Source organism: Danio rerio, chromosome 15, assembly GCF_052040795.2.
Source record: "Danio rerio strain M-AB ecotype USA chromosome 15, GRCz13ab, whole genome shotgun sequence".
NCBI classification, from domain to species: Eukaryota; Metazoa; Chordata; class Actinopteri; order Cypriniformes; family Danionidae; genus Danio; species Danio rerio.
In genome coordinates this window covers 4,718,407-4,739,239 of record NC_141035.1, presented here as the reverse complement: position 1 = coordinate 4,739,239, position 20,833 = coordinate 4,718,407, and the positions used below count along the sequence as shown (strand labels likewise).

The window sequence follows — 20,833 nt, the reverse complement described above, 5'->3', positions numbered from 1 at the left end:
CTGAGGTCGCCACAGAGGAATGAACCGCCGTTGTACGCAGCGGATGCCCTTCCAGCTGCAACCCATCACTGGGAAACCCATACACACTCATTCACACACATACTCTATGGTCAATTTAGCTTACCCAATTCACCTGTACCTCATGTCTTTGGACTATGGGGGAAACCGGAGCACCCGGAGGAAACTCGCACAAACGCAGGGAGAACATGCAAACTCCACACAGAAACTGACCCAGCCGAGGCTCGAACTAGCAACCTTCTTGTTGTGAGGAGACAGCACTACCTACTGCGCCACTGCGTTGTCTAGTGTTATAAATGTGATTGTTTATGTTTTATTGCAATATGTTTTCACTTAAAAAGTTATACGGTATTACTTAATACCATTTAAAGTGAGGTTTTCTATTACATAAATATGATTAAATAAATTAGGAGATCATCCATGGCAACGTTAATGTAATATAGGCTTACTGTAGTTTGGTATATTTACCTTCGGCCCACGGCTCTCAATGATATTTAGTTTTTGGCCCTTCATACGAAAATGTTTGGGCAGCCCTGCCATAGAGGGATACCAGACGAAAGAAACTCATACATGTTTGGAGCAAGTGTAGGATGAGTAAACAAATGACAGAAGTTTGGGTCGCTTTAAATAAGCATTCGGGTGAACAATTCAACAACTTGCCTTCTTTGTCGCTCCCTACTGGCAAAAAATAAACAAATCACTAACGTTAAATGAATCTATTTGGTGAACTGATTTAAAAGATCCGAACACTGAATCAAAACCCCACCAGTGCGTCCCTCCAAAAGAAGTAGCTGATACTACATTTAACCGGAGTCGAGTCGACCCGCCGTTGCCTAATTCAAAACTCCTTCAATATTCGCATTCAAAATGTGACTTTCAACACACCCCCTAACAATTAAACGCGCGCGTTACATTTAAGCATTTACACAATATAAAAGCCGTCCGCGTTTAGATGTATTGTATAAAATTCAAAGGATGATTTGTCAGGCACGCGGAGGTCAGCTAAATCTCGCAGCCGTATATTTTGGGGTCCTTCAGCGTCAGACTGCTGCTTTCTCTGAACAGCATCTTCGGCAATGGCGGATTACGATAACTACGATGACCGGGATCGGGCGTACGGGAGCTTTGGCGGTGGAAGAGGGTAAGAAACCTCGCGTGCGAGGAGCGGAGAGGCGTGCGTTTTAGGTGGGAGTCAGCAGGGCTGTGCGTGTGGCCGCCGGTTTGCAGGACACCCAGCGGCTGTAGGCCACGCAGCGGCGGCGCGCTCCCCGCTATGATGAATGAAGGCCGGGCTAGAAACTCAGCCCACATGGGCTGCATGTCTCGCGGCTGACTGATTATTTCAGAGGCCTAGTGTGTTTTTTTTAAACATTCCTTTTCGACTATGCCTCTTAAATCAGGTTATGATGTCATGATTGTTGCTTTATTTGGGCGACAGCATGCTGGCGTGTTTAGCACGGTCTAACGTTAAGTTACATTGGGCCTTAAATTGCGGTTTGACTCCCATTTATGCTTCTCCGCAGTTTTTAAACACTCCAAAATGTTAGTTTATGAGCAAAATGATGGTAGCTTGAGATAATGGCGCCTTCACAGTTTTGTACATGCACAGTGGAAGTCTCTGGTGTGAGTGTCATGTAGATGAACATGTGCATCTGTATTCTGCTCGCGCGGTTAGAGTCCACTTTTAACAAACGAGGGATCTTGTGTTTGTTATTGAGGTAAAGTTGGTTTTATATCCACACATTTGGACTTTCTCTTTAATAATATGATTTCAGAAAAGTGTTATTGGAAGATTCTAAATACCGCGAAATCATTATTAGCTGACAATGACTATCAAAGCACACCAATGTTCAGTCAGTTAAATCGTGCTAATGTTGTTTTGTAGTCGTACTTGTGCTTTCAGACCGAATATTCAAAGTAACTTAACATGATAAACAATATAAGGATATTATAATAAGTAGTCACTGAACGAATTTGCAAATATAAAGCCAATTTGACATAGTGTTTAACACATTTGTGGCTATGGTTTTACGTCCATACCGTTTCTCAGGTATGTGTGGCATTAATCGCTTCTTGAGTATTGAAACAGAAAGTAAGTCCACTTGATGTATGTAAACCTGTGGGTTTTGTGTTCAATTTGGGCTTCGTTTATTGTGCTGCATTATTACTGAGGAACCTTTGTGTGTACAGAGTCTTGAAAGTTGAGGTTGACGACGACTTAGCCACTTTTACACCTCTGTCTGATCTCTTCAAGCTAAAATGGCCAAACACCTTATTTAATCAGTTATTAGTTAAATGTTTCAGTATACCATGGTATTTCCTTGTTTTTAAAGTTCTTAAAAAAGGGATCGTTCACCCAAAACCCTCCCTTCATTTGCTCCTTAAAGAAAGCTGAAAACATGTGTTCAATGAAAAGAAGAAATTTAAAGAATCTTAAAAACAAAATTGAAGAAATAACACAATGTTTTGTTTTCAAATGCAAACTAACCCCCTTTTCGCAAACCTAAAGGCTCAAATACACTCAAGGTTATAATAAACAAACACACACCGATCGCCACATAAACCCAGTGTGTATGTCTGTGAAAATAAACATCTGGGCTGTATCAGGTCGCTTTGCATTAGATCTGTGTAATAAAAGGACAGCAGTGTAAATGCAGTAGTAGTCTCCATTGGTAATATGAATCAAACTACAAATAAGTCACCGCTGAACCACATTAGTAGTATAATATGCATACTTGAATGCAGTTATTTTTACTGAGCTGTTCTCACTGGCCACTTTATTAAGTACACCTGTCCGTCTGCTTGTTAATACAAATTTCTAATTAGCCAATCACATGGCAGCAACTCAGTGCATTTAGGCATGTAGACATGGTCAAGACGATCTGCTGCAGTTTGATCTGAGCATCAAAATGGGGGAGAATGGTGATTTAAGTGACTTTGAACATGGCATGGTTGTTAGTGCAAGACGGGCTGCTCTGAGTATTTCAGAAACTGCTGATCTACTGGGATTTTCATGCACAATCATTTCTAGGGTTTACAGGAAATGGTCCGTAAATGAGAAAATTCTGTGGGCGCAATTACCTTGTTGATTCCAGAGGTCTGAGGAGAATGGCCAGACTGGTTGGAGCTGATAGAAAGGCAACAGTAACTCAAATAACCACTTGTTACAACCGAGGTCTGCAGAAGAGCATCTCTGAATTCACAACACGTCCAACCTTGAGGCGGATGGGCTACAGCAGCAGAAGACCACAGCAGGTGCCACTCCTGTCAGCAAAAGGCGTTCTCAACCGTGCTAACCGAACCGTGCCCAAGCCCGTTTCCCGGATCGTTTAAGAAGTGTGAGTGAGTTAAGTATGAGTGCAAAGCGCACCTGAGCCCAAAACTGAAGGCGAGACAAGACTTTTAAGGGACTGTTTCATTTGGATTTATTAATTATTCATACAGTTCAAGGAACACAAACTATCGTAGATTATTAAAGACACAAACTCCTCACTGCATGACAGCTACACCTTTAGCAAACCTCCTAATTCTTGCAGCACGAGGACTTTATGATTGTTTATGAGTGACAAAAGTGGCGGATCTGTTCGGCGAAATATTTGACTGCGTCACTATCAAATGACTAAAACAATATAACTGAAGAAATCTCCACTGTGCTGAGCGAGAGCACTTCTTACTGAACAGCGCATCATCGATGACGGAAGCAAACTCGGGCACGAATGCATGCGAGTGCGGGCCATCGGGGGGGATGGGAGGGTGGACAAGCATGCTTCGGCCCGGTCCAAGGAAACTGTACATAGTGTAAGTACACCCCAAGAACAGGAAATTGAGGTTACAATTCTCACAGGCTCACCAAAAATGGACATAAGAAGATTGGAAAAAGGTTGCCTGGTCTGATGAATCTCGATTTCTCGACATTCAGATGGTCGGGTCAGAATTTGGTGTCAACAACCTGAAAGCATTTATCCATCCTGCCTTTTATTTACAGTTCAGACTAATGGTGGTGGTGGTGGTGTAATGGTGTGGGGGATATTTTCTTGGCACACTTTGGGCTCATTAGTATCAATTGAGCATCGTGTCAATCCCACAGCCCACCTGAGTGTTGTTGACCATGTCTATCCCTTTATGACCACCGTGTACCCATCATCTGTTAGCTGTTTCCAGCGGGACAACGCACCATGTCATAAAGCGCAAATTATCTCAGACTGGATTCTTGAACATGACAATGAGTTCACTGTACTCAAATGGCCTCCACAGTCACCAGAACCCAATCCAATAGAGCACCTTTGGGGACGGGAGATTCGCATTATGGATGTGCAGCCGACAAATCTACAGCAGCTGCTGTGTGATGCTATTATGTCAATATGGACCAAAATCTCAGAGGAATTTTTTCTGTTTCTTGTTGAATCTGTGCCACAAAGGATTAAGGCAGTTCTGAAGGCAAAAAGGGCTCCAACCCGGTTCTAGTAAGGTGTACCGAATATAGTGGCTGGTGAGTGTATGTTAAAAGAGCAAATCTAACACTAAAGCCTGATTTATACTTCTGCGTCAAGTGACCGGCGTAACCCACGGCGCATGCAACGTGCGTGGCTGTGCATTTATACTTCTGCGCGCTGTCTCTGTTGGTCTGCATTAACACTTCCGAAACGCTAGTTGGCAGTGAGGTGTAAATCTTCCGGAATGTACAAGTGGCTCAAACTCGCTCATTTTGAGGCAGGAACCGGCGGACATGCAACAACTTTAACTATGAGGTAAACACAAAACAAAACTTTCCATCCGGAGCTCCTTCATGGGACTCCACACTTGTAAACAATCGCTCGCGCCATTTGTGCGCCTCTCGGTCCCGCCCAGACTCGTCAACGCTACCAAGCCGACCAATCACAGAGCTTGCGCTACACGTTGGTGCGACGTGTAGTTACATTTTTTTGAGAGGTGCACGTCAGTGACGCCAATGGCCACGACGAAGGGCTATGCGTCAGCGCCGTAACATACGCCAACGTTTGACGCAGAAGTATAAATCAGCCTTAACACCACTTCCCATGTGGTCTCCCATCCAGGTACTCACCGAGTGCAGACCTGCTTGGTTTCAATGGGTGACCCACTAAAATTAAAATTAGTTTTAAATAAAGATTATTAATTATAATTAAAAAGATCATCTGCCAACCTTTAAGTGATGGAGATTTATCGCTTATTTAATCAATATGACCTTTATGGTTTAGATGTTTTTCGGTTCTGTTGGGTTACGAACAGCAGAGCAATTCCATGCAAATGTCAACCCAAAAAAGCGAAACCCCTTCTAGTTTTTTTTTTTTTTGTGTGTAGGCTTGTATTTTACAGTACTGTAAAATATAAAAAATGAGTGCTTTCAAACCATTATATTTGAGGGTGCTTTCACACCTACACTTTTGTTTCGGAACGTATCTCGTTTGCCCAGTTAGCGCGGTTCGATTGGCATATGTGAACAGGGCAATCACGCTCTGTTCCGCGCCAAAGTAATCGCTCCGAGATCGCTTGAATGAAGTGGTCTCGGCTCGATTGAAACGAACCCTGGAGCGGTTCGATTGCAGTGAGAAAGCGATCCGATCCGAGCGCGGTTATATCACAGTGTTTTATGGATATGTAATAGGCTTACGGCTATATGAAGAGAGAATTATGAGTAGGGCGGGAAGTTCCGCGAGTCTCCGGATGCCCGCAAACGAGTGATGATCTCCCGGTAATCTCGCGTCTCTCTCCCAGTTCTCAAATAGGCATCGTCGCGCACCCTTCTCACCCCTCCCCACTGTGTCTCTCCTCAGACACGTCACGCGCGCACCCTGTCAATCACCACCAAACCACCACCTCTCCTGACGGCTGAGCGGGACGCTGCAAAATAAACCCTGACACTCTGACCAATGTAAGGAGAGTTTACTCGCGCGTGACTTGTTTTAGCTCTTTTGGTCCGATTAGAAACTTTGCAGTGTGAAAGCGAACCGCTCCAAGAGCAAAGAGCAACAATGTAAAAATTTTAATCTCTGTTTCGGAACAACTGAATCGATTCACAGGTGTGAAAGCACCCTGATTAACCAAGTCACACAAGTGCCAATTTCACATAAGTCATATCCTCAACGGAGCTTTTTCCTCATAAATGCAAAAATGTCAAATCAAATACAACAATAATGTTTGTTCTGTAGACAGGGCTCATATGGTCAGGGAAAGCCTGGAAAAGTCATGGAATTTTGACATGGCATTTTCTAGGCCCGGAAAAGTTTTGGAAAAACAAAAAACCCCACAAGGTTTTGGAAAAGTCATGGAAATTACATTTACATTTAGTCGTTTAGCAGACGCTTTTGTCCAAAGTGACTTAAGCTGCAGTTACTCTAGAGCTTGCAAATTTCTGTCGTATGTCGCTGCGAAAAGGGCCGTGGTGAAACAATATGATTAGACATTAATAAAAGTGAGTGATTGCACCATATTTTAAATTCCTTATTTTAAATGATCGTAAAATGCGATGTGATCATTTAAATGATGTGCGGCCAGTTTCATTTTCACTTCCTAGTGCGGCTCATGGCTGCGGTCTCTGTGATAAAACACACACACAGGCAAATCGTTCTTTCAACGTGGCTCTCAAACGATCGCTCTGTGCAACAAACTGAACGTTATTTAAAACTTTATTACTTGTTATTCACAGCCTATGCAGGTTCTGTTCACTTAAGTACCGTTAGCCATCATTGGTGTGCTGCGTGCACACACATGCATTCTCGGTAGCTCGTGGTCAGCTCACGCATGATTTAGCGGACGTGAATACGTATTACACGAAGACAGAAATCACATTTCTGGGTGAATTATACTTTATAAATATAGTTTGTAACACTTTTAACGCCATTTGAAGGTGTCAATGTTCCTGTGAAGACTTGTGTGACTGCCTTGCTTCTCTCCTGACCTTGTAAATATAATTGAATCTTAGAAAAGCTTAATTAAGATCGTGTGTAGGGTCGAATCGAGATCGTGATCTTTTTTTCGATCAATCGTGCGCCCCTAGTATGAACCCTGTATAGAGAGCCAACTTTTTCTTTCTTTTTTTGTTATCATTTCTTTTGGGTTTTGCAGTTCAATTCACATTATTTCTACAAAGTTTGTTTGTATACTCACAAACATTTGGGTAACCTCCATAACACTGGCTTATTTTCCTCGTTTAAACTATAAAATGTATATAAAGCTTGATGTTTTTCTGACCCCATAACTCTGTGGTTAGCTGTTTTGGAATAGAACATGTTCTAATAGAAACATGTTTCATTATCTTGTTAACATACTTTCTCTGTGCATTTATGTTTTAAGTTTTTCCTGCAAACGTCACATCCATAACGCTGGCATTGCTCAGCAGCAGTAACTTCCCATTTGCTTTGGACAGCACAGGTCTGAAAACATAAGGTAGAGCGGAGATGTCATGTCACACTATAGCTCATCTCAGGGCCTCCTTCTGACACCAGAGGAATGTCTCTGGCATATCACATCCCACCAGAAGCGCTCACTGATTCGCTTCAAATGGAACTGAATCTTGTGTTACAGACAGAAAGCAAAGTAGTCGTCCAACAATCAAATACATTATAGATTTCATAAAACATACTGTCAGTAGCTGTTTTATTGAGCAGTTTTCACATATTAGCTCCCCTGAATTATTAGCACCCTGTATATTTTTTCCCCAATTCCTGTTTAACGGAGAAGACTTTTTTTCTACACGTTTCTAAACATAATAGTTTTAATAATTCATTTTCTAATAACTGATTTCTTTTACCATCATCATGATGACAGCACATAATATTTGACTAAATATTTTTTCAAGATGCTAGTATTCAGCTTGAAGTGACATTTAAAGGCTTAACTAGGTTAGCTTTGATAACTTGGTGAATTGGGGTAATAGTGTATAGTGGAGGAACTATGACTTCAATTTGTATGTAGAAACCCGGAAGCGAGTTAGCATTACAGCAGTTCCGGTTCCCTCGTGTCAAAGTCAATGGGTTTTTTCAGTGGGATTTCAGTTAAATCGCTTAAATAAGATTCGTGACTAACACAAACTTAAGATACTTTCACATTTTATTCTACGATATAATCAGTTACAACTCACTCTTGATTTTGCAAATTAATTAAGCTTCTTTAAAAAGACTGTTGCTATCAAGTTGCTAAATGGGACTTCAGGCGGTGTCGGAGACATTATACAGGCATTTGGATTTGTCTGTTTTTTTAAGTATTTTCTTAGTATTTTATATTTTGTTGTGTTTTTCTAATTGGGAATTCATGTTGTGTGTAGATAATTCCTTCACTTGTAAAGGCTGTCGAGATATTAATTTGTTGATCCTTTATTTTAATTAAAAATATTATAAAGATACTGCTTACCAGTGCAGCCTCTCTTTCTTACCTTCCCCTGAAGGCTCAGTAGTCCGTTTATAGCCTTATGTTAGCTTTTCAGTTCTTGCGTTTGCATTAAAGATGTAAAAGTGCTCAAAGTTGTATTTTCGTGTGAGGATTATCTAACTGGACAAAACGTGTAAGTGTAATGAACGGTTTAAACACAGAGATCATTATTTGCAATCTTCGAAAAGCCTATAAGAAAATCTATGGATTTTGAGGGAACCAGTTTTATGCTAGCAGGCGATTAGCCTACAAGGTGACGTCATAGTTCCTCCACTCTATATGCACAGCTAGTGTTTCTTCCCATACTGATAAACTTCCTGTAAATGGTTAATGTGACCTTTTTCTATTTTATAAGGTTAATTTTACAGCATCAATGTTGTAATGGAATTAAAATATAATCCGTTAAATAGACTTCAGCATTCATTTAGTTGCTTAAGCATAAAACGAGATGAAAGCCATTTACACGCACGCGGCCATCAGTATTGACAGGCTAGCGCTAAAGCTCCATTGAAAAAACTGGAGTAAAATTAATGTTCATATTGTAAAGAGATGGCGCGGGAAAATTTTATTTAATGCTGTGCTTGTACAACAGACCCACTTTATATCATATTTCTATCAGGCAGTGAAGATTGTTGGTTTTTAAAGAAAACAGACCTTAAAGGGCCATGAAACCCCCTCGTTTCAGCAGGGTGTTTTCACACCTCTACTTTGGAAAAAGTCAGAAAAGTGGGCGTGTCCAGCTCTGTTTAGGGGGGGGTGTCGGAGGAAGAAAAGTGGGAGGGTGTGGGAGTGTCTATTTGGGCACGGGCGAGTTTCAGGGTCAAAATACACACACACACACACACACAGTAGAAAGGGATGGTGTTTAACCTACAAGGACATCCGTAGTCGAATTATTTGCTAAATTATTAAATGGTGGACTTTAACTGCAGTTTGGCTCTTTCATTCAGGGAAGTCATTCATGTCCCTCGCGACAAACGAGATATTTGATTCGAGGAACTGCTCTAAGCGTGTATTTTTCATGCAGTGTTTGATACCGCACGGCGAATGGGAGAAAAAAAACCTCCGCATTTCCCGGAAACTTAGATGCACATAGCAGGTAGTGTCAGAGAGTCGCGTGTGTTATTCCGGTCACTAAATGCGGTGAAAACCCTACACGAGGTTAAAGTTTGGTTGTGGTGCTAACATGTTTACACTCGTGCAATAGTTAACTTAGTTCGATACAAACAAACTGAATAAACAAAGAGCACTGGTCGCTCACTTACCAAATCTGTAGAGACAGGACAATCACCAGCAACTAGAGCCGCGTCTTTATGAAGAGAATACTACAAGCGAATCCGGATCTCAGCGTTTGCAGATGAAAACAGCTCTCGGGTAAACAATGTGCCTCCTTAGACACGTAAGTTTTTGTTGTCGAGCGTCGCGTACACTGTTAATCCACACGTGAGTCTGCGCTCTCACAGAGAGAAAATGAAAACGAAACTTAACTGCAGCAAACTATAAAAGCAACACTTCACGCTTGTTTTGCCAACACAACGTGGCATCTCTGTCGTGTAAACACTGTGACAGTAATGAATATTAATGAAGTTGCACAATAGAGCGCGCTGATTGGTTTGAACCAAGCCTTACTCATGCATTAATGCAGCACACTGTAAGACGTAATAAGACACACTCTGGCACAGACGCCCAGTCTGCACGCTGGAATACACGCTATTATGTCATGACCGTGACGCAGCTTCAGAAATTCGTTTCAAACCGGAAGTACGAATTTGCTTGAAATAACGCAATAACAACCAATTTACACTTTTGCATACTGTTCGCCGGAAACGCATGACCCAGGTTACTGCAAAATTAAGTCTTTCCGCATACTTCTGCACATACCCTATTAGGCAAATCAGTGGTCAGGGGCGGATTTAGTGATTTTGGGGCTCTGAGCAATTCCAGCCTTGGGACCCTAAGTCCTAAAACACAACCTTTTTATTTATGTTGCAGTTTTTTAATATCTCTCAATCTTCTTCTTTTCTATGTTCTATCTTAATGTAGTCTCTACATTTTAAATGATCAGTTTCTTAAAATCAATTTACAACTATAGAATGGAATTAATCATTAATTGAACTGCAGCTAATCAATCTAGTATTATCTTTTTTTATTTTGCAGACCCCGAGGTGGTGGTGGCCCAAGCGGACCCCGAAAGCAGAAGGAACTTCCCACAGAGCCTCCTTACACAGCGTACGTTGGCAACCTGCCCTTCAACACAGTGCAAGGAGACATAGATGCCATTTTCAGAGACCTCAGCGTCAGGAGCGTTCGACTAGTCCGAGACAAAGAGACAGACAAGTTCAAAGGTAGGCTTTGCAGCATGCTGCATGTTTAAAACTCCCCCCACTTCTTAAGGTCGGACTTGAAAAGGATACATAATATATGCATATTATATGTAGTTTGTCAAGTTCAGGCTTAGACATAAAATGCATTAAATATGTACTGGGAAACAACTTCTTTTTTTAAAACAGCAAACGCTGCTCTAGGCCTGTTTTTTTAAAAGCAGGTGTCACTCAAGGCTAGTTTTCAACAGCAGATGGCGCTCTAGGCTTTATTAACAGCAGATGGCACTCAAGGCTAGTTTTCAACAGCAGGTGGCGCTCTAAGCTTGTTTTTTAACAGCAGATGTAACTTAAGGTTAGTTTTCAACAGCAGATGGTGGTCTAGTTTTTTTAACAACAGACAGTGCTCTATTCTAGTTTTTTGACAGCAGATGGTGCTGTTGGCTAGTTTTTTTTAACAGCAGACAGTGCTCTAGTCTAGTTTTTTGACAGCAGATGGCGCTCTAGGCTATTTTTTTTAACCGCAGATGGTGCTCTAGGCTAGATTTTTAACAGCAGATGGTGCTCTAGGCTAGATTTTTAACAGCAGATGGTGCTCTAGTCTAGTTTTTTAACAGAGGTTGGCACTCTAGGATAATTTTTTTAACAGAGGTCATCGCTCTTGGCTAAATTATTAACAGCGGACCATAGCCTAGTTTTTTTAACAGTGTATGGCACTCTAGGGTAATTTTTTAACAGGGCAGCGCTCTAGAATAGTTTATTAACAGCAGACACTGCTCTAGTCTATTTTTTTTAACAGCAAATGGCGCTCTAGGCTAATTTTTAAAGAGCAGATGGTGCTCTAGGGTAGTTTTTTAACTGCAGATAAAGCTTTTTTTATATAATTGTTTCTTTTCTTGTCCCAGGTTTCTGTTATGTGGAGTTTGACGACTTGGAATCTCTGAAAGAGGCTTTGACATATGACGGTGCCGTAAGTTAATTTCATAATTTACTTTTTTTTTTTTTTTTTATGGTCAGTAAATTATTTGGGGTCAGCAAAGACACATTTAATTACAGTAAATACCTTTACAAAGATTTGCAGCTTGAGTATATTGTTCTTTGAATTTGTTCAAACCTTTCAGCACTGATAAAGGATTTTTCTTGATCATTTTGGATATTAAATAATTTCTGAAGCATTGTGTGACACTGTAGCTGAATATAGATCTAAAAGTTAAGGTATATGAAGTAGACATTTTTAAATCAGTTGGACTTTAAGGCAGATTTTTAATTGTTTTAGACAAATAAAATCTTGAATTTATAATATTGCGATTTACTGTATTTTAGAGGTTGTGAATAACCCATTTTGTTAATTTAAGCATTCATTTATGATATCAAGATTTGTACATTTAAAAAAAAAAACATCATAATTTGGCAGTGATAGGCTATTTATATTCTATGTTGTGCTCATTTAAACATATGGTTGGATTCATGTTTGAAACTGGGCAGAATGTAGACTGGGACATAAAAATTATGTCTGATTTGATCAGTTAACATTTTTAAATCTTTACTATCTCTTCTAAGATTAGTTCTAATAGTTTGAAAACATGGCTGTGCGCCAACAATACAAATTTATGCTAAGGTTTAATGTCTACATTTGTCTGGGATGGTTGCTGCTGTGGTAGGGTTTAGGGTTCAATTTCCTGGTTGGCATTCGAGTTCAATTGGCCCACACAGTGTTTTTTGGCTTCTGACTCGCAAAATGTTTGCATCATCACAGGGGCAGGTGTTGCTAGGTTACAGTTGCATGGGAAAGCAATGCAATTGCTGAATACAGCTGCTTGGGTGCTTCAATTTGATCTTTGAACTAGATATAGTAGAGATGTGTTTTTTTGCATATTTATCATATGTAATGTAAGAGTCTTCTGCTTTTGGCTAAATATTGGCAGTTATTAGATATACACTCACCAGCACCTTTATTAGGTACACCTGTCCAGTTGGTACTAATGGGCCTAAAGTGTGCCAAGAAAATATCCCCACACAATTACACCACCACCAGCAGCCTGAGCTGTTGATACAAGGCAGGATGGATTCATGCTTTCATTTTGTTGACGCCAAATTCTGACCCGACCATCTGAAGGTCACAGCAGAAATCGAGACTCATCAAATCAGGCAACGTTTTCCCCAATCTTCTGTTGCAGGGTTCAACGCTAAGTATTTTTTTTTATTTGCCCGATCAGGCCTATGAAGGATAGACATATGCCAAACGAACTGCACGAACTGGGCAAGCGAGACAGAACATCTAGGTGTGAAAGCACCCCAAGACTGTATTTGCATGCAACTGACAACAGTCAAAGCCAAATTAAACTTGACTCACAAGGCAGCCCAATCAGGCCAGTAATGATGCTGTCTACTGTCCCGAGCATCTCGCACACTGGCCCCGGGTGTGGTTGACCCGGTGTAGTCTTCTGCTGCTGTAGCCCATCTGCCTCAAGGTTGGACATGTTGTGTGTTCAGAGATGCTCGTCTGCATACCTGCAGTGGTTATTTGACTTACTTTTGCCTTCCTATCAGCTGGAACCGACTGATCCACTGATCTGGCTATTCTCCTCTGACCTCTTGCGTCAACAAGGCATTTGTGCCCAAAGAACTGCCGCTCGCTGGATAATTTCTCTTTTTTTGATGGTTGTGCGTGAAAATCCCAGTAAAATCCCAGGCCCATTCATGTTTAAAAAAAAAATCTAAATATTAAAATCTTTCAAGGTTTTAAGACGCTGATTGATGACAGCTAAACATGTCCTAAGAGTCTTGTAAAAAAGGGTTCATTGTACATCGTTTAAAAATGAATCTGCAGGGAAATAAAGAGAAACGACCAATGTTTTATTGAGGTTTTCTGGTGGTTTATTAAAAAATAAAGTTTATTCATACTTTTCCTGATTTTTTTACTATTAAAGCATGCTGTAAGCAAAACTACTGTTACAGATTATTTGTGTTTGCCATGAGCATGTCAGAACTTGAATGGGGAAAGTGTCACTGATGGATGACGTCAAACTCCAGGGGCCTCATGTACAAAGATTTGCGTTGAGTTAATACTAAAACATTGCATATGGACAGCTGTAAATGTGCGTACATGGTAAAAAAAAAAAAAAGATGTATGAAACACTGTGTATGCGGAATCCCACGCATATATTTGTACATCCGACTTAACGTGAAACTGAGCGCACGTACACGAGCGCAAAACCCCTCCCCCTAATAAATATGATAATGACTCTACTTTGAAAACCGCAATGGCAAAAGCAAGCAAAAAGAGAAAATTCACAGAATGTGAATTGGAGGTGCTCCTATCAGAGATAGACTGGAAAAAACGATTTTATTTGCAAGTTTGTCCTCTGGAATTAATAACAAAAGAAAAAAATAGTGAGAGTTTAGCTGACGCGGTTAACGCAGTTGGGTCTGAACATCGCACTGTGTGGGAATTGAAATAAAGAAATGGTCCGATGTAAAGGTGCAGGTTAAGAGGAGAACAGCGGCGCACCATCAAAGTGTAGAACAGGCAGGGGAACAGGGGATGCTGAACTTACACCCTTTGAGGAGAGAGTTGCCTCAATTGTGGGCGACACTACTGTCTGGAGTAGTATCTGTGTCTGTGGGAACACTTTGTTAGGGCTGTACAGCAGCCCCCCTCTGCTCTTATCACCGGCATTCCAGCTGCCCAATCACATTTGAGCATCACATATTATTTGCACATTTATAGAATGGAAATGTTTCCTATTCACATATGCAAATTCGTCTTCAGATGGTGCCTTCATAGCAATGTGCGTGAAGTTGATCACTCCAATTATATTAGGAAAACCGGTGATCGATGCAAATTGCGCTTTAATGTTTGGCTGGCCAACTGCATGGTGTGGAAACCTTATATACCTGCTAGACATGCGGATGATCCCATCCCATACAGCTGCCATTACACGGCTCAAAGACGACTGGCTTAACCCCGAGCGATCTGCCAGTTCCCTTTGGAAAGAACCAGTTGCCAAGATACTTTGTTGGTGCGATACTTTGTAGTGTGCAATTTAACGTAATTGCCTCTAGGAGTTGCCAATGGAAAAAAACACACACACGAAACACGCGTACGCCAGACATGAAGTTGGCGTGGACCAATGCACAATTTTACGTTATCGTTAGTAAATCCAAACGTGAGTGTGAACTCTGGCGTACGCAAAGTTCATACAAGCCCTGGTGACTTTTCTAGCGTGTGTCTGTGTTTGCCGCATCTTGATTTTCATATTCACACAATCTGACATGCTACAATCGTTTTGCATTGTTAAATTATTCAAAAACGCACAGCATGACTGCGTGAGCCGAGTTTTAGTGTACCGTTTGTTGTATTGAGTCTGTTCTGATGGAGATCTTTCTTCCACAGCTGTTAGGAGATCGATCTTTGAGGGTGGACATCGCAGAGGGCCGAAGGCAAGAACGTGGCGGCGGAGGCTTTGGCTTCCGGAAAGACGACAGAGGTACTGGCTGCTTGATACTCCTTTCATCATCTACGTCTGTTAGTGCCGCTTACTCATGTCTTCCTGTCGATATGTGTACTTTCTGCTGCTTTGTGTTTTTATTCTTAGCAATGTGAGCAATGCTGGGGCTGGTGGGTCCAATTATATGTACTGTAGAGACACCGTTACCTTCTAGACATATTTAAATGCACGTTTATTTAAGTAACTCCTTGTGAAAGGGCAGTTTTTGGGTCATTTAAAATAAGTCATCCCTGGAACTAATGACCTGTGTTCAGTAGCTGAGTCATATGGTCATCGAGTGACGGATTCACAGTTGTGCATTTGTATTCAGGGGAAGAGGTGGTCCATAATATTTGCTTACAAATTAGACAAGCTGTTTTTGCATGAAGGCAGCCCACAGATAATAACAGTCAGCTTAAACACAGTGTTAAGTAAAGATCCTTTTCTGTTTTGAACGTCTTTTAAAGTTTTTTAATTCACAATCATTGTTTGTTTAGGAGTAAAACATAGTGTGAAACACCTGAACAATGGTACATGCTAGTCAGCATTTGTAGAGGATCAAAACTTTTCATTAGTGTCGTCCTAAAATCTTAATGTTCTTGTCTTCGGATGACTTTGATTTGAACTATTGTATCCTGTAGAGCTGTGCAATTAATCGAAAATCCGGTTTCGATTTCGATTACGGCTTCTAACGATCATAAAAAACCATTAATCGAGATAAACGATTATTCCATCATATACCGCCTCCTTTCCAGTTCCACGTGAAAGTGACTAAAAGCATGTACCCTAATGTAACTTGAGCAGCATGGGATGCGCATCATTCATATTTTTAAAAGCGCGAAAGAGCACGTGCTGTTGTGTGTGTGTGCTGCGCGCTTAGCCTCGGACAACAGAGCACACGGACATCTAACCCCATCTTAATGCGAGCGATTTAATGGTCAAATGCATGCGCGGTGTTTAGTGATTATTCATATTAATCCTCATTTGTGTAATATACAAACAAGTTGAGAATCAAGACACGTGAAAGAGAAGTCATATCGGAGCCGCACTATTATTAAAGTGACAGCGTGCGATATTCCTGCTGCTGTTTTTATTATTAATCAAACAACAAAAGGACAAAATCCACTCACTGCTCTTGACTGAAGGACTTTTGTAGTTAATTTTTTTTCTTACAGTTAAAACAGGTTAATCATAAAAGATTTAATCACTCATTTCTAATAACTGATTTCTTTTATCTTTGCTATCATGACAACACATAATATTTTCCTAGATATTTTTCAAGATACTAGTAATCAGCTTAAAGTGACATTTAAAGGCTTAATTACAGTAAATAGGCAAGTCATTATGTAACAGTAGTTTCTTCTACAGACAATATAACGTATATATTACTTAAGGGGGCTAATGATATTGAGGTATTAAAATAGGTTTCAAAATATTTAAACCTGCTTTTTTTTCTAGCTGAAATAAAACAAATAAGCCTTTCTCCAGAAGAAAAAATATTACAGGAAATACTGTAAAAACAAATGCTCTGTTAAACATAATTTGGGAAATATTTGTATATAAAAATAAATTCAAAGAAGGGCGAATAATTTTGACTTCAACTGATAATCGTTTTAAATAATCGTGATTACAATTTTGACCAAAATAATAATCGTGATTATGATTTTTCCCGTAATCGAGCAGCCCTAGTATCCTGCTAGTGGACATGGGAGTAGCATATAAATAAAATAAAATGGTGTAAATATCAAGGACTTTTGCTGCTTTACCATGGTTGAAGCTGGTGCAGTGCTATTACACAGCACTTGAAAATAATCACTAGTAGGGCTGCACAAAATATAGAAAAAAATATTATCACGATGATAATAACAGGGTTCATACGGTCATGGAAAACCTGGGAAAGTCATGGAATTTTGACGTGGCATTTTCCAGGCCTGGAAAGGTTTTGAAAAACCCACAAAGTTTTGGAAAAGTCATGGAAAACTGATATCTGTGTACTTGAAAATAGGTTATTTACTACTTTTTTGTTCTTGGCCAATCACATACTCTCACATTATTAGTGGGGTGCAAGCATTATGTAAATAAATTTTTACATGGATATACGTATAAATTGGAACTAGATTCAGTGTTTGCTCTAGGATTTTTTTCCAGATGTGGAGGCAGGCCTTTTTTTTTTACACTGATCTACTAACTACCTGTGGCTTTATTTCAATGACAAATGTTGTGAGCGCAGTATTAGAAGTCGGGATCGCATTTATGTAATAGCCTAATCTCTGTGCTTGCGCTGATTTCCTCTGCTCGTGCACAGAACTTCTTGCACGCCCCCTCAAATATAAGCTGCTTCAAGGACGCGCAGATCTTCTTGTGCGCTCTCAAATAAACGCTGCTGAGTGTGATTTAGTGCGTTTATGTAACGAGTATGTCTCCAGCGATTATTAGATTTGCTAGGAATATTTATGAATGTCTACAATAAACCTACAGAGTAGCATTAATGCGTGATACATGAACAGTTCATTAATTTGCAGCAAGAATATTCTATTCTACTTTAGGCATTTAAGTTGTTGTTACATGAATGTTGAACAGCAATGCACATGAAATATAATGAACGACGTCATGAAAGTTTGGTACTACACCCAAACAAAATCTGGCTGTAAGCTTATTTTTTTGAGATATTAGCTTTGTGTAAGAGATCAAACTTCATTCAATAACTGAACTTTTTTATTTATTTATTTATTTTTTAGCTTTTTTAGGTGGACTATCCCAATAAATATATGCTCCGAAGTATTCAACACTTTGTTGAAATGTTATATTGTGTTTTTTTAAATAGCACAATGGATTCAGATGTGAAAAGTACATACAGCATGTACAAATGCAATTTACCGTGCTAGAAAAGCAGAAAATTGCACCTTGAAAGTGCTTGAAATGCTGGAATTTGAAGTTGGAAAAGGTGTAAAAACCCTGACTATAATAACCAGTATTGAAGTACAGTAGCATAGTAGGCCTAATTAAGCAGCTACAGCACTGCATTAAAAAACCCAGGCAGATTAATTCCTATTATTAAGAATATTTATTATCGTCAGCCACTTTAAATATTATAAATCGTTTAAACATTAACATTGCACTGTGCTTACAGTATATAAAAAAAGAAGTCAATGTTTAAAATGTCCTTTTAAAAGTTAATTAAATTGACACTGTTTTTAAAAAGTAAAAATAAAACTTCTCTACTTAAATGTAAAGTGTTATCACATAGTAGCCTGGTTATCAAAACCTGGAAATGTTCCTTGGACCTCATAGATATGAGATATATGTCATCATATTCATATATAAACTCTTTTTGATACATTTTTAAATTTACGAATAAATCATATACATGCAACATATTTATATCTTTGAAATCTAAACATTAACTTGTATTTTAAATCTATGAATTGGATTTACATAAATTAAAAATTAGATCTGCTTACTGTGCTGCCATCTAGTGGTTAAACTTGAGCACAGCAATGGCGGGTTCAACTGTTGACCTCTAGAGGGAGCTTTAAGGCTCACAAACCGAATCCTCCTTTGATTCTATAAATGAATGAATGAACAAACAAACAAATAAATAAATTAACAAACTACGATGCTAATTATAAAAATCCTTTCAAATAACAAATCAAATAGAAATGTGATATGGTATCTAAAAATGACAGGAAGTAATCAATAAAAGAGTTAACAATAGTCAATAAAATGGGATAAACACACGTTTTTAATGTGTTTTATTGATACAAAAGTCGCTTTAATATTAATTTTAATTGTTATAATTTTTAAATTATATTGTATTCTGTACTCTTTGTTGAGGACGTGATTAAACAAAAAAAAAGCAAGTGATTAAACCATACCTGTCAACATTGGGATATAAAAATACACCCCAACAACTGTTACAAAAATGAAGAGAAAATGAGCTACAATGGAGAGGAAATTAGTAACAAATGATGGAATACATTATAAACATCAAAAATTTTAAATAAAACCTATTAAAATCAATGTACTGATCGAATCGGTGTTATCGTACACGTAGGGCTGGGCGATTTTTATTATTTTTTTTTCCGTTTTTTTTTTTTTTTTTTTTTTTTTTCGATTAATTCGAATTTACGTTTTAAGACTATTTAATTTTGAATTAAATCGAGTAATTGCGTTTTTTAAAAATATATAAATTTAATACATTATAATGGCACCAGTGCGCTTTGGTTCACTCTCTGTATGATGCAGGAAGCACACCAGAAGCGCCTCTCGGGGACGCGCAGCACCACGCCATAGATTTTAGAATTCTAAACAGGTTTCTATACACACACCGGCGCCCCCCAGCCACAATTCACGAAGCAGTTCTCATTTCAGCCGGCTCACAGAGCGCCATCTGATTAGTTTCATGTTAAATATCATGCAAATGTGCGCATTTGGTGTGTGTTAGTTTAAACTGTCACGTTCGCGCCGTGTCGCGGCGCTTCTGGTGTGCGACCTGCTTGACTGCCTGTTAAAGCGTGAAGTCATGTAGGATTTTACTTGTTGCACATCTGTGTGGATTGTCAAGACTTTTCCTCATCAAGTCGATAAACTCGATCTCAACATGTATGAAGGACGTAAAAGCCTGCCATGTGAAAAACCGCGCCGACCTTTTGGTTTGAACACAAGTAGAAGTGAGGGACTCACTGTAGCAGGGAAAATGAAAGTACCCGCCCCCATGACGTCATTTAGCGGACCTAGTTGAAAACCAGACAGATCAGGCAGCATAATACAGAGAGTGCAGCAAAGCGCATCGAATGATCAGTATTTAAAAGGGGGAAAAAGAAAAATAGATTAAATATATTATTTTATATTAAACACACATCTGGTGCTTTTATTTGCTCTTGCTATACGTCCACAACTTCATACATTGGGTTAAATTAGGCTGTAGTTTCCATGTTCAGTCCTTTACTTCCACTGTATCTTTTTAAGAAAAAGGCAGCAGCATTACAACCTGACATTCAATCAGAAGACAAAGTCAAAGCCGAGCTGACAGCCAATCTTTCCTAGGCTCAGCAAAACTTGCAAAAAATACCTCTGTATTCCTGCAACTGCAATATTTACACAAATATTTTTTATTCAAATCTTCAGCAATGCTATTTAACTCGTGAATTTGTTTTACATTTATTTACACCTTGACCGAAATTTTTTTTTTTTTTTTTTTGGACATGCCCATTAAAAATATTCCTTAACCAGATGGTTTTTCAAGTTACCTTCAGTCATGTTGTTGTAATGTTTTGAGAAGACTAGTTACACAATAAAAAAAGTTACACAATAAAAAAAAGAATCGAAATCGTGAATCGGTCAAACTTTATAAAAAATCTAGATTTTTTTTTTTTTTGCTAAATCGCCCAGCCCTACGTACACGGCAAAGGGTTAAAAGTGTGCAAATTTTTTTTTTACTTGAATTATTCAGCGATTTCTCTGCATACCACTAGAAGAAAGCCGGCGTACCTCTAGTGGTACGTTTACCACAGTTTGAGAACCACTGATTTAAGCCATCTTTAGTGTTATTAGAATTTATGATCAGTTTAGTTAGAGCCTTGACCAAAATGTTGGTCTAACCACCCACCCCAAGCAATG

General features: G+C 39.3%; 1 protein-coding gene across 7 annotated transcripts in view; it reads left to right on the top strand.

The window, feature by feature from the left end:
* The first annotated feature begins 1,022 nt into the window (after nt 1–1,022).
* eif4h (eukaryotic translation initiation factor 4h) overlaps nt 1,023–20,833 on the top strand; it is a 31,414-nt gene continuing 11,603 nt past the window's right edge. For 3 of the 7 annotated variants that reach the window (NM_205695.2, NM_001197329.1, NM_001197328.1), the window contains exons 1-4: nt 1,023–1,159; nt 10,561–10,748; nt 11,630–11,694; nt 15,121–15,214. In NM_205695.2, the coding sequence (NP_991258.2) occupies nt 1,095–1,159; nt 10,561–10,748; nt 11,630–11,694; nt 15,121–15,214 (412 nt within the window). In that variant the 5' untranslated portion in view covers nt 1,023–1,094. Of the gene's footprint in view, nt 1,160–10,560; nt 10,749–11,629; nt 11,695–15,120; nt 16,454–16,638; nt 17,586–20,833 lie in introns of those variants that run through there. The other 4 variants (XR_015508440.1, XM_087282644.1, XM_087282643.1 and 1 more) reach the window with 2 other exon arrangements.